This window comes from Alternaria dauci, chromosome 10 (assembly GCF_042100115.1).
Source record: "Alternaria dauci strain A2016 chromosome 10, whole genome shotgun sequence".
Taxonomy (NCBI): domain Eukaryota; kingdom Fungi; phylum Ascomycota; class Dothideomycetes; order Pleosporales; family Pleosporaceae; genus Alternaria; species Alternaria dauci.
The window spans coordinates 890,389-910,843 of NC_091281.1; the positions used below are offsets into that span (position 1 = coordinate 890,389).

Consider the following 20,455-nt stretch of genomic DNA (forward strand, 5'->3'; position numbering starts at 1 on the left):
GCGGCCGGACCCCGAGATACAGAGGAAGAAGGCAATGTCGATAGAACTCACAGCAGAAGACTTGGAAGCAGAGAAGCTCAGAGAGCAGGAAGAGGCAAATATACAGCGCATGTCAAGACTAAAGCTGTGGGCAAAGGAACGGACAGGGAAGGTAGTGGAAAGCGATAGGTCCAGGCGGTACGCGATCAAGGTTTGAGGATGATGTTGCGCTGTGTATATATGCTTGTACCATATGCATCGGGACGGAGCAGGAATCATCAATACTTTTCCAATACGTGTTATGACATGGCTGTTGGACTGATCAAGGTAGGATCTGCTCATGACAATTTATGGGAACAATTTAGATTTCTCTGAGAGACTGATGAGTACTTCAAACTACGGCAGCAGCGTGAAAGCTTACGCCTCGTGGTTGAACTGCAATCAGACTCATTCGACTCTCACAAAAGGAACACGCCACATGCCGTGCCAACTGTGGTACAAAGGCCGAGCAGTCGTGATGAGTAGAGATTTGGTCACTCTGGAAAAATGCAGAGGTATAAAGACAGAAGTTGAGCTACCAAGCCCAAAATGCTCGTATTAGCATGCGCCTCAATTTCCAGCGAACCAAACACAAGTTCGCGTTTTGAACATATATCGTCATCGACTGTGTAAAACACGAAGCAAACAAACAAGGAAGAAAAGCATGTAGTTGGGCATCTTTTGTTGAAGATTGTCAGGTACTCCCCGGTCCTTGCAGGGTTTGGGCCAGCGTCAAAGTGTCAGACCACACATTGACAGGTGTATCCTCGCATGTTCGCTGGAGTTCCATGTATCTCGCACGGCTATCGGCCAATGGCTGATGACTCACGTGGCGTTCTGTACATAGCACCCCTACACACAATGGCACCGGGCTTCGTCATCCAGGCCTGAATGGTGCCGAGTGGGCAGGGTGCAGGACAGAAACTTGGAATCATGGCTTAGACGCAGCGAGACATGTGGAGAGGGAGGGGGGAGATGCAGCCATGAGGCGAGTGGGGAGAGGATGCGATAGCTGTCAGAAAGGCGTCGTTGCAACGTAACATGGACGAAAGTGAGGCACCGGTCAGGACTCGGAGGCGGCTGGAGAGGGGGCTATGGCGAGCAGCATGTTCGCAGCGAAAAACACCCAAGCGGGCGGTCGGTGAGGGCTGCCGGTCAGAAAAGCTGCGCAAATCAGTTGACCTAAAGCCCGTTTGGAAACTGTCTTCTCGTTGGGCGCAGCAGCTGGTAAGAGAAAGTTTGGGCTTGGCCGGTGGGCACCCCGACCGGTGACATCATAGGCACATTGTTGCCGCTCTGCGCCCTCAAGACTGCCGCCCACCCCAGCTTCGAGCAGACGGCAACATCTACGCCGAGATAGATCCCTGGGACCCAAGCCAGACGGACAGTCATCAGCCGTGGACCTTCCGAGTCGATCATCCTGTTAAATACCACTGCCTGCCGGTGCCCTGCGACGCTCAACATACGCCATTCCCCTACCCACCTTGTCCCGTTACTTTGCACAGGCACCTTTGTTCTTTGTTGCGACAGCCCCTTCCATCTACTAAACTTGGGCTACGAGCCAAGTCTGCTCCATCTGACCAAAGCGATTATCTGGTAAGCCCAACGTCGTCGCCTTGCTCGTCGCCTTTTAGTATGCCGGCTAACCAGAGGCGTGCGCAGAAGACGGGAGCCGGACACGACGCTTCCTGCTACTGGACCCTGGAGAGGCAACATCGCCCACGGCGGGTATAGAGCAACACCACCATGTCCGAGTACAGCTACGCACCGCGGCACCGTACGCGGGAGCCCGAGTACGTGACCGAGACGACGTACATTGAGCGCGGCGGTCGCACGGGCGGGGCACGAGATCTCGTCTACCGCCCCGCAGCGCGCGAGGACAGCATCGAGGAAATCCCCCGCGACTTCCCTCCCGGTGCCGAGTATAGGCAGACCAAGTACCGCGAGGAGTATGCGCCGCCCCGCCGCACCCGCTCAGTGAACCGTGGCTACGACGACGACTACTATGACCGCCCCCGTCGACGAGACCGCGACTACGATGACCGTTCCGAGTACTCCGAGCGCCCCAACATGCAGCGCCGCAAGTCCATCGTCGACAAGGTCAAGGACTTTGGCGAGTCCGCAGGCCTAGGCGGCATCATCGGCGCCGTCACTGGCAGCGGCCGCGATCGGTCGCGCTCCCGCCCTCGTCGAGACGACCGTGGCTATGACAGCGACAGGCACGGCTACTACGACGATCGCGACCGCCGAAGCAGCCGCTACGCTTCACGTTCTCGCAGCCGCAGCCGAGGAGGACGCAAGTCTGAGAAGTGGGAGCAGGCTGCCAAAGCCGCCATCGTCGCCGGTGCTGTCGAAGCCTTCCGCAGCCGCAAGGAGGCCGGCCCATGGACCGGTGCCAAGGGCCAACGTATTGCAACTGCTGCTCTCGGTGCTGCTGGTATCGACGGTCTCATCGACAGAGATCCTGGCAAGCACGAGAAGAGACATGTCGCCGAGTCCGCTCTGGGTGGTCTTGTTGCTTCCCGCCTAGCCAATGGCTCTCGCTCCCGCTCCCGTGCTCCTCGTGGTCGTGACGACTCCAGGTCTCGCTCTCGCTCCCGCTCTCGTGCCAGGTCCAGGTCCAGGTCCATCTTTGGGCGTTCTCGCTCTCGCGGCCGCTCACGCTCCCATTCCAGTGAGGGAGGAAACGGTCTCGCAAAGGTAGCGGGTACCGGTGCAGTGCTCGCAGCAGGCAAGGCTCTATACGACCGTGTGCGCTCCAAGTCTCGTTCCCGCCGCGAGCGATCCCGCTCTTCCAGCGCCGACAGCTATGTGCCCTCACGTAGGGGTAACCGCCGCTCGTACAGCCGAGGCCGCGGTATGGACGATCAGTATTCCGAAGCCCCTTCCAGGACTAACCCAGATCGCAGACTAGCCGCCGCCGGTGGGGCAGGCGCGGGTGCTTTGACAGCACAAGGTGGAGGAGCAGATCGGGGTCGATGGGACGCTAGCAGCGATTCCGAATCGTCCACTGATATGGAGGAGAAGCGCAAGAAGCTACGAGGTAAGGAACTCCTTACTGCCGGTCTGGCCACGGTGGCCACCATTCACGCCGCCCACGGAGTCTATTCGTCCATGGTTGCCTCGGAGAACCGCCGCAAGCTCGTCGGCGAGGGCGAAATGTCACCCGAAGAAGCGCGCAAACGCAAGTCCAAAAACATGCTCCAGGACGCGGCTGCCGTGGGTATCGCTGCCCTCGGCATCAAGTCTGCCTACTCCGAGTGGAAAGAGATGAACGAGCAACGCCACAGCGTCAAGGAACTCGAGACGCGCCGCCGCAAGAGGAGAAAGCTTCGTGAACGACGCGAAAGAGAAGCCCGCCAGACTGCCCTAGGGTCCAACATGAATGGAGCAGCCGCTAATCCGTACGCATATCCTGTAGCCGCCAACCAATCCTACCCTACCTCCTACGCGGATGCGAATCCTTACGGGAGCTCGGTGCCACCGCCACCTATGGGTGCGAGGTATTAGATGCTTACCCAACCATCGTCTCTGTTTCCTTACCCCTTTTTTTTCTCGAAACGGCCTATTTGTTAATTGTACTGTTGCGATTGTGTAGAGAAAGTGTTGTTGAATACCTTTTTTTTCTTCGCGGGGCTTGGACAAGCAAGAAGGCAGCCAATGTCATTGTTCTTCTTTTTAGCAATCTCCATTCTATTTCACGTTTTGGTCTTTTGATGAATGATAATGATGGTAGAGAATGGGTGGATACATGGCATCTTCTTGGTCTTGTGGAGAGAGAAGAAGAACAGCACATTGACTTGTTGCGACGTCGGGTCTTCTGGTCCGAACACGAATGATTCATGACATGACTTACGAACTCGGGATAGATATGAAATGCGAAACAGTGTTTTTTTCATTCGATTGCTCATACTCTTGTTCTGAATTCTCTCTTCAACCACAATTTTCGGCAGTAGTACATCAGCCAGATACTTCATCATAGAATCCAACACCAATTCCATGCAGAGCCATGACGGGTAGCTGCTACCATGGTATTTCGCACGTCGAGGGCGACAGGATCAAGCATCAACTATCTCAGAATAAACTTTTGGTTTGGACGTGGACCCGGTTGCAATTCTGCATATACCATGGTGAGGCGACTATGTGATACGTAATGTCAAACTAACAAAGCAAAAGGAAACCCCAGGCATCCTTGCCTCCAGGAAATACCAAATTCATGAATATATCGCCATGTTTTGAACCTCAGAGTATGTAGGGAAAGGTAAAATAGATGACCAAAAGATGTGAAAAAGCAGACATGAGGTTATAGATGGGGCTCCAAGACCGCCTCGTTGCCGCAATCAGGTGCTTCAGAGACCTTCGTCGCTGCAGTTATCCTCCATGTCGGGTTCATCGATAGCCCATAGAATAAAAGGTCCGTTGTACTCCAGCTATGGATAGTTAGTATTCGTCAAAAGATGGACTCCATGTGATCACCTACGCTAGGGTGGCCCTGCTCCGAAGCAAACCACCATCGGCCCAGAATGATCCGACCACCAGGCAAAACAACGCCCTCGTACGCCCAAAGATTGTCCTCGTTTGGGTGGTTGTAATCTACGGTGAAGTGCTTCATGAAGGTTATGCGCTGCCAGCCGGGAATACCACCTTGCGGAGGCAGAGTGTTGAGCCATCCAAGAGCCATGTATTCGTCGTCAAGGTCCTCACCCTTGCCCTCAAACTGGATGCTGGATGCGGTAGGTTTAGATAGACTCCGACCTTGAGTCGTGATGCCTTCCTTGCGAGTGTCGTTCGCGAGCGAGCGGAGACGGTCTTCAAAAATGGGGGGCCATGGTAGCTGGCGACCATCAGGTAGGACACCGTCTTGTGCAAAAGTGAGCTCAAGAGACTGTATGTGATCAGTCAATGTACGCGCGACTTCGAAGACTCCAAGAATAGCGTACCTGAATTTTGCCTTCGTCAACGTTCTTGTCAATATACACTTGCTTTCCTGGGCCTTGCCGTCGCAGCTTCTGAACCTCGGAGTTATCAAGAAATGCATATGTGCCGTTCCAGTACTTGCTCAGAGGTCGAACCCCATTCTTAAGTTGTTCTCGCCATGCTGAGGGCTTCTGGGTGGCATCTAGCCCTTCGATCTTGTCGAAGAGTGTCTGGGCGTCCTCATTCATCATGTGATGACGGAAGAAGCTCATGGCATGTAACATCCACCCGAGATTCAACTTGGTGTGATCGCGATTGAAGAGTGGAGCGGTAGCGGCAGAGAGGTACACGGCGTGCTGTGACTCCTCAAAAGCAAATATGTTGTGCTTCAAGCCTTCGAGGTTAAAGACAAACTGAGAGCACATGAGCTTCACCGCGGCAAGCCCATCTTCAATGTGCATCGATACGCCGGGTGGGGTGTCAGGGGCACGTCGGTCGTTGTTAAGGAGGCGAGATTTGAGAATAAAGTCCAGTATGTGAGCGTGGTTCTTGCTGCGTAAACGGCCATGCTCGTCGACTTCGGTAGCTCCTTGGAATGACTCTGCTTTGTGTTAGGACACGAGATGCGTGCCTAGGTCTTGAGGGTATTGTTTGACTTACCATTGATCATATCCTTGAGCATATTGACGACCTGTCTCTCTCCTTGACGAATACCATGGAAGAATGGATACTTGATTCCACGTCTAAGCTGCTTGGAGCGACGTTGATACACGCGACGTAGGGACAGGTTGTTGGGGCCATCCTTGAAGTCATACTTCTCGCGGTACTTGGCGCGCCAGAAGGAAAGGTTGTCCGCGTCGACGGCATCGTTTGTAGAGTGACAGATGAGTCGATATGTCGCAATATCCTTGTCGTTGTCAAGCTCATGAACGATGGCCTTGTTGAGCTGCCACAGATTGTCAGCATCTGTGCATTCATATGCATGTCGAAGATACACACTTCTATAGGCAGAGAGTTGAATGCCGTGGCATCGTTTAGGTCCTGGGAGCAAGACATGTTGATGTAGATGACTGGTACGAGGTCAAGAGATTGAGATATTTGGAGATCCAACGTGATAGAGTAAGCGGGTCGGTGGAAGAACAAGGACTGGCAGTGTACGAGGACGATATACGGTGGAGAGGTCACCCGCACTAGCTGCGAGTAAAGGCACGCTCCTATTGTAGAATAAGAAGTAAGGGTAGCAGGGATCCAGCTGACCGTAGAAGGCCGTCGCAAAACGAAGTGAAGGTGGAACTCTGCCTGTTATGCCCAACTGAACAGCACCCTCATACCGAATCCAGCGGCTGTGTTGGGCTATGTCAGTATTTTGAGCTCCAAGGATATGGTTGAGAACCAGCAACTCGGATTGGGCAGGGTGCCTTAGGTTGTCCCCGGCGATTTGCTGGCAGCAACAGTGACGAAGAGTTGCAAACGACGGTGCTGTGCCTGGATGCGTTTGCACGCGGAGGGCAAGGTTTCAACAAGGTAGTTACGTTGAGGTGGGTCACGAACGCCACAAGGCGGTGCCGGTACAGGAAGCATGGCTGCGTGTTGCATGATGAGGATGCGAGGTTGAAGATGTGGAGGACGGTTGCGGTCGCCGTTGCTCGTCTTCTACATGCCTTCCTGGGAAGGTACAGCCAATGACGTACTGCCCAGTCCAGAGCTCGGTATGATGTCCGCGAACCGGGTATGCGTTTCTGCTTAATGTCGGGATTCAATGGAGAGCGGTATACGGGGTATTTGATGCAGCTACAGCATTGTATTATGGATACCGTGTGACTATGCAAACATAATTGTAGTGCTCCTCCTCCTCCTCCTCCTCCTCCTCCTCCTCATCATCTTCAGACCAACGCGCCAACTATGGCTGCACCAACAACCCAATAGCTTCCGCTTCCAACGCTCCGTTTCATCGCATTACCAGTAGTCTCGCTCGGCTGAGGCGCACTTCCAGATCCTGTCGGACTCGGACTCGCGCTGTCTCCAGCACCCGCCGCTTCACTCACATCTGCAACACCACTGCCATCCTCTCTTGTAACGACGAATATCTCACCCGTAGAATCGGAACTCATGAATAAGCGACCCTGGGCATCCCATGCAAGACCAACAGGTCGGAAACAAGAGCCAGGGCAAGCAGAGAGATCGGGGTTGGAGACAATATCAACGGCGGCTGTGGTGCTATTGGCAGGTGCGACTGGTGAGCCGTTACCATCAAACTGGACAAAACTGAGTTTGTAACCGATGGGCTCTTCGCGATTCCATGAGCCATGCATCGTTACCCATGCGGCAGTACCATTGGGATTGAACTTGATATCAAGGGGAGCCATGTGAGCGTCGAATGTGATCCGAGGAGCAATACGGTCATTCTCGCAGAATGTGTCGTTCACAGTTGCGTTCTGATCTCCAATGGCAAACTGCTGCCCTGTCATTCCGCCAAAGTCTGGGATCTCGGACACATTCCATGCTGTGAAGCATGAAGGATAACCGTAGTTGCCACCTTGTACATCGCTCGCGGTTCCGTTGAGGTAACCGTGAAAGTTGAGCTCCTCACCTGGGTTGTTTTGGTTGATAGTTTGTCCACTTCGGGGGATGTTGTCGACGCTATTCTCCACAGAGTAGATACCACCTGAGACGGGTTCCTCAGCTACTCCGACTGAGTTCCTAAGACCCCAACCCAGCAGCAGTCCGCTTGACGCATGATCGTATGCCGAGCTGGTCATGTTGCCCACGTTGAAGGCTTTAATGGTTGAGACTCCAGTATTCACATCCAGAGTCTGAAGATCGATGTTACCTACGCTACCACGGGAGACGAGTAGCATGTCAGGAACAGCCTGGGACATGAGTAGGGTACGTGTGGTATGACCTTCATCGTCTCCCATGCCTTGGACAACATCACGGGATTCAGATGTAGTCTGGCCCTGTGAGGCATTGTAGTCCCAAGCGTAGACAGTGCTGTGGGAGGATGCATAGAGCGTATTGCCGTCCTGCGAGAAAGCGATTCCATGGTTCAACTGTTGTAGTCAGTTACCAGAAACCATCTCAAGTCACGTCTCGCCCCGCACGACGCGAGTACTCACAGATTCATCCTCAACTACACTCTGCACGTCACCATCAACCCTAACGCAAGCTCCATCACCCGTCAACCTCAACCTACTAACCCCATGCTCTTGTTCCACAACCAGCAGCCCACCTTCCCGATCGAAAATAATGCCGCGTGGATCTCTCAGCCCGTTAGCCACGACTTGGACACGGAACCCCGGCGCCACCGAAGGAGCACCATGTTGTGGGGCAATGGGGCTTGCGCATGCTGTTGCAGCGGTGGATTGCGCTTTGGCCGTCAGCATAACAGAGCATGCGCTCAGGCCCACTGCGGCTATTAAGTGTTTCAGCGTCATATTGGAATGCTCAAAATGACGTGAGAAGTCGGCAGTCTCGGACGAAGAATGGATTTGGGCAACAAAACCGCTTCTGGCTGATCAGTCCGATGCGTGGTTGGTTGGCGGGAACGGGGAAGATGGGGGGCGGTATGCAAGGTACGGGTGTAGTCGAGCCAACAAGGACTTTCTCTCGGTGTTTACGTTGTGGAGATTGGAGGAAGCTTGCTGTTTTGATCACAAATGAGCGTCTCCAACCGCTGACGAGGGAGAACAGCAAGAAGGGCTACAGAGCGATGCACATATAGTCAATCCCCCCTCTTTTGGTAGGTAGTGCAGGTGTCAGTCGCCTCCCTTTTGGTGTCGTTCCCTGGTGTTGCTTGGCCTGCGCCTTCCAAGACAGGCAATCGTCATCGACCTCGGATGGATGAAAGCGCGGGGTTTTGCGATCTGCCCATTGTCAAACCGTCGCAGTCTCAAGTGCATGCAGATGTAATTGGCGAGTACTGTAGTCTTGCCAATCCGTACTCGCCTTCGTCTTGGTGCATCAATCGCATGTTTCCAACAAGGCAGGTCGCGCGACCGTTTTCATGTATGTGGACATGCAATTGTGGAGTAGGGTTCTGGAGGCTCTGTTTACAGCACAATCAATACAGCCGAGCCGGCCGAGGACATTATTCCCACCCGTGGGTGCGTGTAAGCGCGCTTGCTGGGGAGTCGGACCAACAACAGCGGCCAAGCACCCCGAGACGAACGAGACAAGCTGAATGGCAAAAAATCTGGTAAGCTATATCGTCCGGAAAACAGGAATATGCATCGTGGATGACAGTGCAGTAGATTAGGGCGTCCCTCGGTTAGTGGTAGCTTCGGCTTTATGACTGCAAAGCGGCATGGGCTTTATTTGTTGTGCTGTTCCAAGATTGTTCGCGTAGCATGATATACACAATTCATCATTACGATACAAGTGGAAAGAGTAAATCCCTCAGTTGTGTGCCGCGTCCGTTGCATTGTCCGCTGTTCGTCTGTCGGAAACGTTCGTCCCACGTGCCTTCGCTGCTCGTTGACCCGCCCGGGCAGAAGCGAATGCGAGTCTGGTACGCTGCTGTACGAAGATCTGGCTGTCCGGCATGAACAAGATGCGCAGGCGATCATCAGTGCGTAAAACTGCGCCTCCGTTCGGCGCTGCCTTGATGACTAGCTCCTCACAAGGCAATGTGTGGGAATGCATTAGTAGCGTGTGATTCGGCTATGGGCCCGCAGTAGTTGACCTCGCAACAACGGCTCGGAAGCTATGGTAGTTCCAACAAGACAACTTCAACCAAAACATAAGATGGGAGGATGATTTCCAGTGTAGCAGTCGTGTAAAAGCAAGAGGCGGTGTATGCGAGCTAGACAGTATGGTACTGGTAATAGTTCGGGACTACTACACAGTAGCCTAAACACTTTAAGCATGATGTCGTTGTCTGTCAAGATCCCGAAAGCCAAAGGTGTAGACATCACAGCGAATCAAGTGGCACCACAGTGTAATATATGTTCCATATTCTGTGGATTCGTGTCTCAAGAGACAGTCGCTGTGGCCGTCAGGTATCAATGCTATGATTTTTGAGAGGACCCTCGTTGTGATTCCAGATATCGTAGATCGAGAAAGACAAAGGAACAAAGAAACAAAGAGAAAAACCCTCAACACGCTTTTATACATGACTGGAACGTGTAGAAAAGCGGCTCGCGAACTGCGCGGTATGCCCATCCCGCCAGGAGAGTATTATATGCTCAACGCCTCCACAAAGGAAACCCCCAATCCTGAATGCGCCATAATCTTCCATTAGACAAAACACATGCGCTTCGTGTCGCATGTCTCCTCTTTTCCATGTGTATCCTGGCCGGGAGATGCTGCAACGTATGCAAAAGGAAATCGCAAATGCCATGTCGCTCCAAATGCAGTACTTAGCCTGACGTGATAATCGACGGCTGCGTAATTAATACAGGGTAATGATTGACCAAGCCACGAAGGCTTGATCCTCGCTCGAACGCTCTGATCCAAAGGTGAAACATCTAGAAGAAACTCTTGTTTCTTCCCACAAACTTTTGCTCAGAAGCGTGTGGCCAGCACGAAGCGAGTGTATGCTTCTTTTAACATGCTCGTAAGTCGCGTCGTTGTATCCTGCGAATCTACATTACTGTCATGAGCTTCATCTGAGCCGCAAGATCCGCCTCTTGTTGGTGGATCGTGCCAAATGGTGGCTCCTCGTGTAAGGGGCTCGCAAGAGGACTGGAGTATAAGCCCTCTGCGTCCCTGATGGTGTCTTTGACCTTGCGCGTCAACGTGCTGACATATGGCACTATGCGTCGCAGAGTCGATGTGTCGAATGGGACTTTCTTCGAAGGTGTCGAAGGTATTGGCGGCGCGTCTAGAAACGGCTCATACGTGCTCCTCCTCTTTTGCAGCGCTTCAATAACGGAGCGCGCTTTGGCTTCTGAGTCTTTACGGGGTCTCGTAGCGATGGTCTTCGACTCCTGGGTAGCCGGGGTGGCGTCAGCCTCCGGTTTGGCTGGTATCGGTGAAGATTGCGGGGTAAAAATTCCACTGTTCGAAGGGAGGATAGACTTCCTCAGTGGGCGCGCCGATTGGGGTGGGTTCTTAGTGCCATCTTCATGAGGAGAAGATGATTTGCGCCTTCCTCTTCCATGGCTAGGGCTTGCAGATGGGTCCTCAAAGGCGTCTTCGTCGAAATCAGGCGACGATGGTGGTGAGTCCTGAGCAACATCCTGGTGGTCGGCCTCCTGGTCTGCAAGCTCAATCATCGCATCCACTTCGAGCCACATGCCAGAGGGTGGGCCTTGTATCATGCCAAGCGCAACAGCGCGTACTCTTTGCTCTTTTAGTTCTTCAATCAACAGGCCCCATTCGCGCAATAGACTAATGTTTGCAAGAACATTATTCTGCTGCTCTTGTATGCTCTTCGGCACAATCATGGCTGAGCCACTGTCCAGCCCAGGAGAGCTTCCGTCCTCAGCAACAGGCTCCTCGGTGAGTTCAGAAAAGTCAAAGTCGTCATTCCAGTCTTCGGTGACACCCTTGCTTCCCACACCCCATGTGCCGAACTTGTTTGTAACCACGGTGTTACGTTTGCCGGTCAGATCCGGAACCACAGGCACACTCTGGCTGCGAGCGTGCAACCCGCTGGGTACTCGCCGACCAACAGATCGGCTGCCTCTGCGGTCTGCATCCTTCTTTCCGTGCACTGTACGGGGACGCGGCGGTGTGCGGTCTCCTGAATTCTTGTCTGCAATCTGCTGTTCAGACCAATCGAAGATGCTGCTACGTGCGTCCTTGTCACCAAACTCTGATGTGGAATGTTGTGGCGTAGTCGGGTTGGTAGCGAAGCCCGGCGCGAGTAGATGCGTGTGCTGTCGCAGGAGAGCCACAGGGTTGGCCTTGTGGTTGGCTGTTGGATGATCAACCCAGGGATCCTCATCATCTGCCTCTTCTAGTGACCACCTACTACTATCGTCGTCGTCGTCTCCTGCGCGCGAGTCCCATTCTAATGTGCCAAGCGAGAGCGGCTTGGGCATGCTCGGGGAAGACGACGATATCGCCTTGGGGAAGAGGGGCGCGCTGTGTGTTCGAGTGACGCTGGGCGAGTCCTGCAAGGAGCGCTGGGGGCGCACTGTCCGCACGGGAGTCGATATGCTCTCCTCTTCCTCGGCGATGCTCTGATGGCCGGCAACACCATTGACCGTCGGTTCGCCAAAAGAGCCGGGCGGCAGTAGATCTCGTAGGGCTGTAATCTTGACCTTGGAGGGGGGTGACTCGTCGAATATAGTCTCAATGCGAGGCCCACGCGCGCCGACGGTTGAGCCTCTGGTCGCACCCGTGCGCAGCGAATCAAAGAGGGTCTCGCTCTGGACGTCAGCGTCGTCCTCGTCGCCGGACCCTAAGGCGCGAACTTCATTATCAGACGAGCCGACCAATGTCGAGGCTTGTTCTGAGGGGGCCATGGAATGACGCGAGGCCCGAACTCCCGATTGCGCTAGAGTAGGGGATGGTGGCGCTTGATTGGCGCCCGGTGCGGCTGAGGCCAAAACATCGGGCTGCTGGGGCATTGACGCCAAGGCCGCGCCAGCAACGGGATCAGTCGAGGAGAAGGTAGGGAACAAGGGCGACGACACAGGCCTGGCCCGAGAAACATTGCGTGCAGGTGCCATGTCGGCAGGCCCGGCGGATGTGGCGATGTCGCGTCTTGTTGGCGTTGGGTCGGTCACGTCTCGTCGGCCTTCTCCATACGAGGTGCTGTGTGGCCGTCTGCTCATGGTAGGCAGAATGGGTGCTGAGTTGACCCGCTGGGTTGCGCGGCGGGAGAGTCTGGGACCGGGCACTGCGCCAGTTCGCTCCTTCTTGGACGATAGGAAGGAAGTGATGGAGAAGGAGCGTTTGGGTCTGGGGGCGTTCTCGGCTTGTGATGTGGAGGGCCGACCACGAGTTTGGTTTGTTACTTTGGTAGCAAACGTGGCCGCCATGCTAAGTGGCGTCTCTGGTCGGCTCACGAGGAAGACGCTGTCGGCATCGTCGCTTGTCGAGTCTTCCGTGTCCTCTACGCTTGCTACGACTGATCTTGCAAGCACGAGCATGGGCTTGTGTTTGTCGTCGGGAAATATCCTCTTGAAACCATTCGCATATGCCACCGAGCCTCTCCGCCTCGCCAGTGTCCGTTCCTTGGTGATCTTCGCTGTGAAGAACTGAGTGTATTCGACCTCGCTGTCAGTGCTCGTCGAAGTCTGCTGCTCGTCTGTTGAAGTGTGCTCGGCCGTCATGGACAGGCGCGCGCCGTAGTTTTGCAGTGTCGCGTTGCGTTGGTGGCTGGTCGCTGGACGACGGAAGGACGGTCGGAGAGTGGCAGAACCCAAGGCAGGCGCTTCACGGGGCCCGCGCACTGACGAGGAGCGCTTCACCAGCTTGTTGCGCGGTACTGCTGACGTAGAGCGTTTGTCGATTACGGGCACGGTCGAGCCATCGTGCGAGAAGGCCATTGAGCCATTGGAACACGAGACTGCTGGTGACAGTGGCGACGGGCTCGTAGCCCGGCTTGACGAGTTGGAAATGGACGAGAGGCGCTTGATCCACGAGGCTCGCCGCGTGGGCACGTATCTTGTCGTGTCCAAGTCGGACACACTCTGCTCGCTCGAAGGGTAGTAGTTGTTGGCGCTGCTCGGCAATTGCATCGCCGCATCGTCGCTCGTCTTCCTCCTCACAATCCGCAACTGGGAGCGGCCTTCCTGGCTGAGTCGAGTCGCAAACGACATGCGCGAGGCGGGGGCGACGGATATCGGGGCACTGTAGGGAGGCGCAGTCGTGGTCATGGCAGCAGTAGACATTGGATCAAGACGCGGCTCGAATGCCCGCGTCGCCTTTTTCTTATTGGGGTGCGACGAGTCCAAGGGGGCCTCTCGTCCAAAAGCCAAGCCGACAGAGGATGTACCAACAACAGCGGCAGTGGCACAGAGCTGTATCACAAGGGTCCGTCAGTCATTGGCGCCTAGTCCGACTTCTTATAACAGAGGTATATCGAGGCAAGACAGGCTTGGTGCAGCCGTTCTCGGATTAGAGGCAGTGGAGGTGTCGATCAAGACATATCAAAACAAATCAAGGGCAGCTGCAGCGCGGACAGAAGATCCACGGACTGTGAGATAGAGAAAATGCAGGGTAATTACCGTTGGAATCGTTTTCATTCTCGTAGGAAACCAAGCCGCCGGGAAAAGGTCACTCGTCGAGGCGCTTGTGACGACTTGTCGAGCATTATGGCATGTCAGGGTGCCGGTGAACCAGGGATCGCGAGCTGCACGAGTAGGGACGGAGGGAGAGGAGGGGCTCAATCAGGCGCTGGGGCAGGCGTACTGCATTACGAAGCGTAGTAAAGGGAAGGACGGCACAAGCACCGCGGCGGGCTGAAGCAGAGAGGTGGAGCTCGACGAGGAGCGAGCGGAAGACTGAAGAGAATCCACTGCTTGTTGCTTCTGGGATCTACGTACAGGGCTACCCAGCTCTCTTTGGATTAGCGAGATGTCGCCGATGAGGGCTGATAGCGGCAGCTCGACTCGAAACATAACACGGAGGCACACAGACCCCATGCCTCACTTTGCACCGTCATAGCTCCACGCTGCGTGCAAAGTCAATCTCATCGGCCAATGCTGCATGCGATGCGACGTGCCCAAGCAAGAAATGCACATGGACGCTGAGGGCCCGCTGCGGTGCGCGGTGCGCGGTGCCCAGTACCACGACGTTGCGAGAGTCGGCCTAGGACAAGCCTCTAGCGCCGAGTAACAATCAACAACAATCAGGGACATGGCGCAGAGAGGCTGGAAGAACCCCTCTGCCGTCAGAGCTACCCAAATATAGTGTACCAGCGAGCATCCCAGGCGCCCGTCACAACACACGGTGATTGGCAGCCGGCCGCTGAACTGCCTGGAGAGACCCCTGTCGCGCAGTGGAGATGTTTGCTGATCGCGGCGTACGCAAGTGTCAACCGGCTTATGTAGCTAGGTAGTCCATCGGTGGTAGCGAAGGCGTGCCTTAGACTGTGCAGCCACGGAGCTATCGCATGTTACCTCGTCGCCCGCACCCGGTACAATCAACGGCAGAGCGACCTTGGTACTTACGAGCATGGCCTTGCCCGTATACATGTTTGTTGAATCGCCTGATTCGGGCACCAATTGCGCCCAGCGGGAACATGGGTTGAGGATGGCACGGAAACGGTGAGTGACTGAGGCAGCGAATTTTGCCCATCCTAGAAATTCTGCACTCGGAACATATCTCCGGCAAATGCGCGCACGGTTTGATCTATCCACCATGGCTCTGTAGTCGGTAGCCGTCCGCCGTTTTGTACATTGCGGAGTTTTTCCTTCTTTCTTTCGACGCCAAATCAAACGACATGGCCACATCGCAGGTTGCATGTCGTAGCCAAGGCGGCTTCGTGTCCGGCCCAAAGCAGCTGGAGGATGACTACCGCGGTCAAGGATAGACTCCAGATGCTTTTGCAGACCATCGGGGCCGTTGTGCCCCTCCCTCTAGGCATGGCGGCCGCACGTTGGAGCTCATCTGGCAGCCGGCTTGCTGCGCGAGCCGTGCGGTGTACTGTACTGTACTGTACAGTACAGTACCTAGGTAGAGCCCAAGGTGACTGCAGTGCGTGCTGTCCTGCGGGAACACAGAGATGCGAGTAACCGGGACAATCCTAGAAGCACATCATTGCTAAGGCGCCTCCAGACGCGTGGTGCAGATCCGCCAGCTCTGCCAGTCCACAGGCGCAGAGACGGGTTGTCATGTTTGATGGGCTGTCGGCGTCGATGCCCTGATTGGCCACTGCCCGCTCCTTCCAGAACCGCCGCCACGCCACATTTGGCTCCCCACGTCAAAATGTTCTCTGCCTTGGACAAGCAGCCGTAACACCGCAATAAGCAGAGACCGCCCACTGCCCCGCTATTACACTGTGACTACCGGAAAAGACTCGATAGTACGATAGTATCGCCCGCTCGCCGTCCAGGCCAGCGCCACCGTGACATCGACTGCGGCCGACGTTGACTTTGTCGGACAACGCATCATCCAGGATCTCCCGCCAACCCGCGACCATGGAAGCTGAGATCAGAACCCAAATCCCTAACATTGACCCTGTCCTGTCAGAGTATTCAGCGGGGTACCTTAGCCATGCCGCCAGCCAGTTTACTTCCGACTCGGACCCCAATGCCCCCTCCCCGCTCAAGGAAGCTGCTGCTACCGTGAGCGCCCTGCTCCTGTCAGCTTCTGGAGATCTATCAAGCCAGAATGAGACGAGTATCCAAAACCTTGTTGACAAGTTCGTCTCCCGCCTCAATGCCGCCAATGGTGCCGACGGCGAGCGTCGCCAGATGGCACCTTCGGCCAAGAAACTCGACCAGGCTATCCACGTGGGCTCTTCCAGGAACATTTCCTCCACGCTAGGTCTCGCTGGTGGCGCCGTTGACCTCGAGTCTGCCAACACGCGTAAAGTCGAATCCAGAGTCGACCGCAAGAAGCTCGAGAAGGCTGAACGTAAACTCCGTGCCAAGCAAGACCGTAAAGAGTTCAAGAATGTTGAATATGAAGCCTCCCGACTTCTCAACGAGCCCAACGAGGCGCAAAGCTATGAGGAGTTCTACATGGCCGTTAACCCGCTGCAGTTGGGTGACTCTACCTCGAAGAGCAAGGATATCAAGATTGACAGCTTTGACATCTCCATGCCTGGATTACGTATCCTTACAGACAGCTCTCTCACCCTTGCATATGGCCGCAGATACGGTCTGGTAGGTCAAAACGGTATCGGTAAATCCACTTTGCTTCGCGCCCTTGCTCGCCGTGAGGTCGCTATCCCTACTCACATTTCGATTCTTCACGTGGAACAGGAGGTTTGTCAGCATCCTCATGATCTATCTTCTACAACTGACTTTGTATACAGATTACTGGTGATGACACTCCTGCTCTGCAAGCTGTCTTGGACGCCGACGTTTGGCGCAAGCATCTCCTTAGGGAGCAAGAAAAGATCAGCAAGGAGCTAGCTGAGCTTGAAGAGGAGCGTGCCAAAATGGCAGACACTTCTGCAGATGCCGCCAAGCTAGACACTCAGCGTGAGGGTCTAGATACTACTTTGAGCGACATCCATGCCAAGCTTGCCGAAATGGAATCCGACAAGGCTGAGTCTCGAGCAGCAAGTATCCTTGCAGGTCTTGGTTTCTCGCAGGAGCGACAGCAATTCGCGACCAAAACATTCTCTGGAGGATGGAGGATGCGTCTGGCGCTTGCACGTGCGCTCTTCTGTGAACCTGATCTGCTCTTGCTCGACGAACCGTCGAACATGTTGGACGTCCCCTCTATCACTTTCCTAGCGAACTATCTTCAGGGTTACCCAAGCACAGTACTTGTTGTATCCCACGACCGAGCCTTCCTGAACGAAGTAGCAACCGATATTATCCATCAACACTCTGAGCGACTCGACTACTACAAAGGCGGTAATTTCGACTCGTTCTACGCGACCAAAGAAGAGCGTCGCAAGACAGCGGTTCGCGAATATGAAAAACAGATGGCCGAGCGTGCGCATTTGCAAGCTTTCATCGACAAGTTCCGGTACAACGCCGCCAAGTCTTCTGAGGCCCAGTCTAGGATCAAGAAGCTGGAGAAGATGCCTGTCCTGACTCCCCCAGAGGCAGCATACTCGGTGCACTTCAAGTTCCCGGAGGTTGAAAAGCTGTCGCCCCCTATCATTCAGATGAGCGGCGTTACGTTTGGGTACACTCCTGACAAGATTCTGCTGAAGAACGTGGACCTTGATGTGCAACTCGACTCCCGTATCGGCATTGTGGGACCCAACGGTGCCGGAAAGACAACTGCATTGAAGCTTCTTATTGGTGCTCTTCAACCCACGACTGGTGTCATCTCGCAAAATCCACGATTACGCGTAGGATTCTTTGCGCAACATCACGTTGACGCGCTGGATCTAAATGACAGTGCCGTCGGCTTCATGTCGAAGACGTACCACGGACGGGCAGATGAAGAGTATCGTCGCCACCTTGGTGCGTTTGGTATTACTGGTATGACGGGTCTGCAGAAGATGGAGTTACTGTCAGGAGGTCAGAAATCGCGCGTTGCGTTTGCGTGCCTGGCGTTGCAGAACCCGCACATTCTCGTGCTTGACGAGCCGTCTAACCACTTGGATATTGAAGCCATGGACGCGCTTTCGGATGCCTTGAACAAGTTCCAGGGTGGTGTGCTGATGGTCAGTCACGACGTGACCATGTTGCAGAATGTATGCACAAGTTTGTGGGTGTGTGATAACGGCACGATTGAGCACTTTGACGGCACTGTCAAAGATTACAAGCGGCGCATTACAGCACAAGCGAACGAAGCGGGAGTGGTAGCGAAGCACTAGATGCGAGTCAAGAATGCCAGATATGTGACAGTAATGATATGCTTGTCCATGCCCGAGAAACGTGAGCATCTTTGAGGCAATCACTTGGTTCGGATTGCAATTCACAAGCGTTGGTGTTGCGTTGCTATGCCGGTCGTGACAAGATGCATGACACTCGATTGTGCCTTCCCTTTGAAAGTTGGAAGGCACGCTAGCTCCAAACCAGACGCCTGGACTCATTAACCACTCTCCGCGTCCATCGCACCTCATCACACGCACCACATCTCCCGCGCAGCACAGCACAGCAAGCAAACAAACACTTGCTTCCCTTTCACCTTGCCTCCTGTTCGACCTCAATGCGCGTAGCTGCCTCGTGGTGCCCACGCGCTCAGGTTTAATTGACAGCGGCTACTAGCGCGCTTGCCCCTTCGAGCTCATCATCCGTCCTGTCCAATACACAACCACGCACCCACCGGCACCTTGTCGCGCACGCAGAACTCCAGTACAGACGGCTTGTCCGTAGTCACTCATTTGCATCCGAATCCCACCGATCGTGACTCGTCCCGTCCACCCTACGCCGCCAGCGCACACGCCAGCAGCACCGCAGCATTGACAACAGCCGGCGAATCACCCTACCCACCTCCCTTCTCCTCCCTCTTCTTCCCGCCCGGCGACGCCGAGGAACGCAACAAGCTCGGTGAAAGCACACAAGACGAATCGCCTCCCGCATTCACATCTGCGCCTGCCTTTACCGAGTCCTCGTCGTCTGCTGCCGCTGTAGCTGCCACCAAGGCCGCCCTCCCGTCCGACTCCAAAGACGGCTCTAGTAGCAAAGACGTCGACGACGGAGAACCACCGCCACCCTACAGCGAAGGATCAAGCCCGCTCGAGTCTTTTACATACGTAATGGCATCCGCAGGGGGTCCCGCGAGTATCATTACTCAGGTATCGCAAACAACAAACGCAGGACCGCCGATCAACACACTCGGTGGATCAGACGAGAACATTACTTTGGAGTTGAGGTAGTCACTCCGCACACCACACACACCATGCCCGAAGCTAACTCGAAATGTAGGGGCACGCGGTTTACCCTGTCGCGAGACGAGCTTCTGACCCTCCCCGAGTTCGTCCTACTCTCCCTCTTTCCCAATGGCCTGCTCCCAGACGGGCACATGAACTCCTACCACGATGGAGACGTATACCCAGTCGACGTTGGTAACCCCACTTCCTCTTCTCCTTCCCCCCCTTCCCTTCCCTTGGCTCCAGTAGCTAAGATCTTGTACCATCTTTCGAACCCCGCATTATATTTATCTGACAATATCTATCCTTCACAGTATGATCCAAACTCTCTACAGTACATGTTGGAGTTCTTCCGCACTGTAGCCCAGACCATCCCTGCGTCTCCTCCCTCGCCGACCGCCGCCTCCGACCATGCTGCCGAAGCTGTGCCCATTGAGCCTATGCATGGATCCGCTAGGGACATGCTGCAGGATCGCGCTGGTATAATTGTCCTTCGCGAGGACCTCGACTTCTACGCTATCCCGCCTCACCGCGACATTACTCAGCCTGAGATGATTGAAGTCAAGCGGGCTGCGGGTGAGGCACTGCTTAGACAAGATGGCATTTTCTCTGGCCTCAGGAAGAGTGAAGAGCCAGGAACGACCGAGCAGCACCTCATCGAGATGTTGACCGCAGGGTAAGCACGACAATGGCGTTATAGAGACTAGCAGCTAACAGCATCTAGCGGCTTCAACCATGACGACCGATGGGGCCACCGTGCCGGCGAGCCTAACAAAGCCGTCATTTGCAGCATCGCCCTTGCACGCCTGAGAACGGACATCAAGGGCAACGACCTTGCTAACAGCAACGCTGTCGGTATGGCGCAGAAGCTGCTCCTCTTCTGGAGGAAACCCGCTCGCCGCTGCTGGTGGGAAGGTGTTGAGCTTGACAACGTTAGGGGTGTCGAAGGCAAGCTCAAGGTATGGATAAGGAGAGTCTGGACGCTCGAAATGGTATGGGTACCCTGATACGCAAGCACAGCTTTCACTGACAACGTTCCAGAGCGTTATTGGCCTTCGCTAGGGCCCCCGCTACGTGTGGCGTATCTTTTCTTGACCTTGGTGGCGTTCCCCTGTTTACTCTTGACGTTTCAATCGCGGCATCACTACCGCCGATGAAAAGCACCGGCTAGCTCAT

The 20,455-nt window shown here is 54.8% G+C and overlaps 5 protein-coding genes across 5 annotated transcripts; 2 read left to right on the forward strand and 3 right to left on the reverse strand.

Annotated features, from left to right (window-relative positions):
• Positions 1 to 1,340: 1,340 nt before the first annotated feature.
• Positions 1,341 to 4,008, forward strand: ACET3X_009711 (uncharacterized protein). The gene is made up of 3 exons (XM_069455857.1): positions 1,341 to 1,614; positions 1,681 to 3,061; positions 3,440 to 4,008. Exons 2-3 carry the CDS (start codon positions 1,765 to 1,767, stop codon positions 3,526 to 3,528), a joined length of 1,386 nt encoding a protein of 461 aa, XP_069302544.1. The 5' UTR covers positions 1,341 to 1,614; positions 1,681 to 1,764; the 3' UTR covers positions 3,529 to 4,008.
• A 359-nt stretch (positions 4,009 to 4,367) lies between these two features.
• On the reverse strand, positions 4,368 to 5,991 carry ACET3X_009712 (uncharacterized protein; the record flags this gene model as incomplete). Its single annotated transcript, XM_069455858.1, has 5 exons — positions 4,368 to 4,448; positions 4,499 to 4,903; positions 4,959 to 5,536; positions 5,596 to 5,881; positions 5,935 to 5,991. 5 exons carry the CDS (start codon positions 5,989 to 5,991, stop codon positions 4,368 to 4,370), a joined length of 1,407 nt encoding a protein of 468 aa, XP_069302545.1.
• An 827-nt stretch (positions 5,992 to 6,818) lies between these two features.
• ACET3X_009713 (uncharacterized protein) lies at positions 6,819 to 8,369 on the reverse strand (the record flags this gene model as incomplete). The annotated part of the gene is made up of 2 exons (XM_069455859.1): positions 6,819 to 7,985; positions 8,052 to 8,369. The coding sequence occupies 2 exons, from the start codon at positions 8,367 to 8,369 to the stop codon at positions 6,819 to 6,821; spliced, it is 1,485 nt and encodes a 494-aa protein (XP_069302546.1).
• Positions 8,370 to 10,517: 2,148 nt separating this feature from the next.
• Positions 10,518 to 14,075, reverse strand: ACET3X_009714 (uncharacterized protein; the record flags this gene model as incomplete). Its single annotated transcript, XM_069455860.1, has 3 exons — positions 10,518 to 11,794; positions 11,852 to 13,850; positions 14,058 to 14,075. The coding sequence occupies 3 exons, from the start codon at positions 14,073 to 14,075 to the stop codon at positions 10,518 to 10,520; spliced, it is 3,294 nt and encodes a 1,097-aa protein (XP_069302547.1).
• Positions 14,076 to 15,971: 1,896 nt separating this feature from the next.
• ACET3X_009715 (uncharacterized protein) lies at positions 15,972 to 20,341 on the forward strand (the record flags this gene model as incomplete). Its single annotated transcript, XM_069455861.1, has 6 exons — positions 15,972 to 16,763; positions 16,814 to 18,265; positions 18,755 to 19,281; positions 19,335 to 19,955; positions 20,004 to 20,271; positions 20,321 to 20,341. The coding sequence occupies 6 exons, from the start codon at positions 15,972 to 15,974 to the stop codon at positions 20,339 to 20,341; spliced, it is 3,681 nt and encodes a 1,226-aa protein (XP_069302548.1).
• Positions 20,342 to 20,455: the final 114 nt, after the last annotated feature.

Bases quoted from the DNA above. Each gene is read 5' to 3' on its own strand.
- ACET3X_009711 (XM_069455857.1), top strand. From the start codon at position 1,765: ATGTCCGAGTACAGCTACGCACCGCGGCACCGTACGCGGGAGCCCGAG. The intron at 3,062-3,439 runs GTAAGGAACTCC...CATATCCTGTAG, and splicing joins GAAGCGCAAGAAGCTACGAG to CCGCCAACCAATCCTACCCT.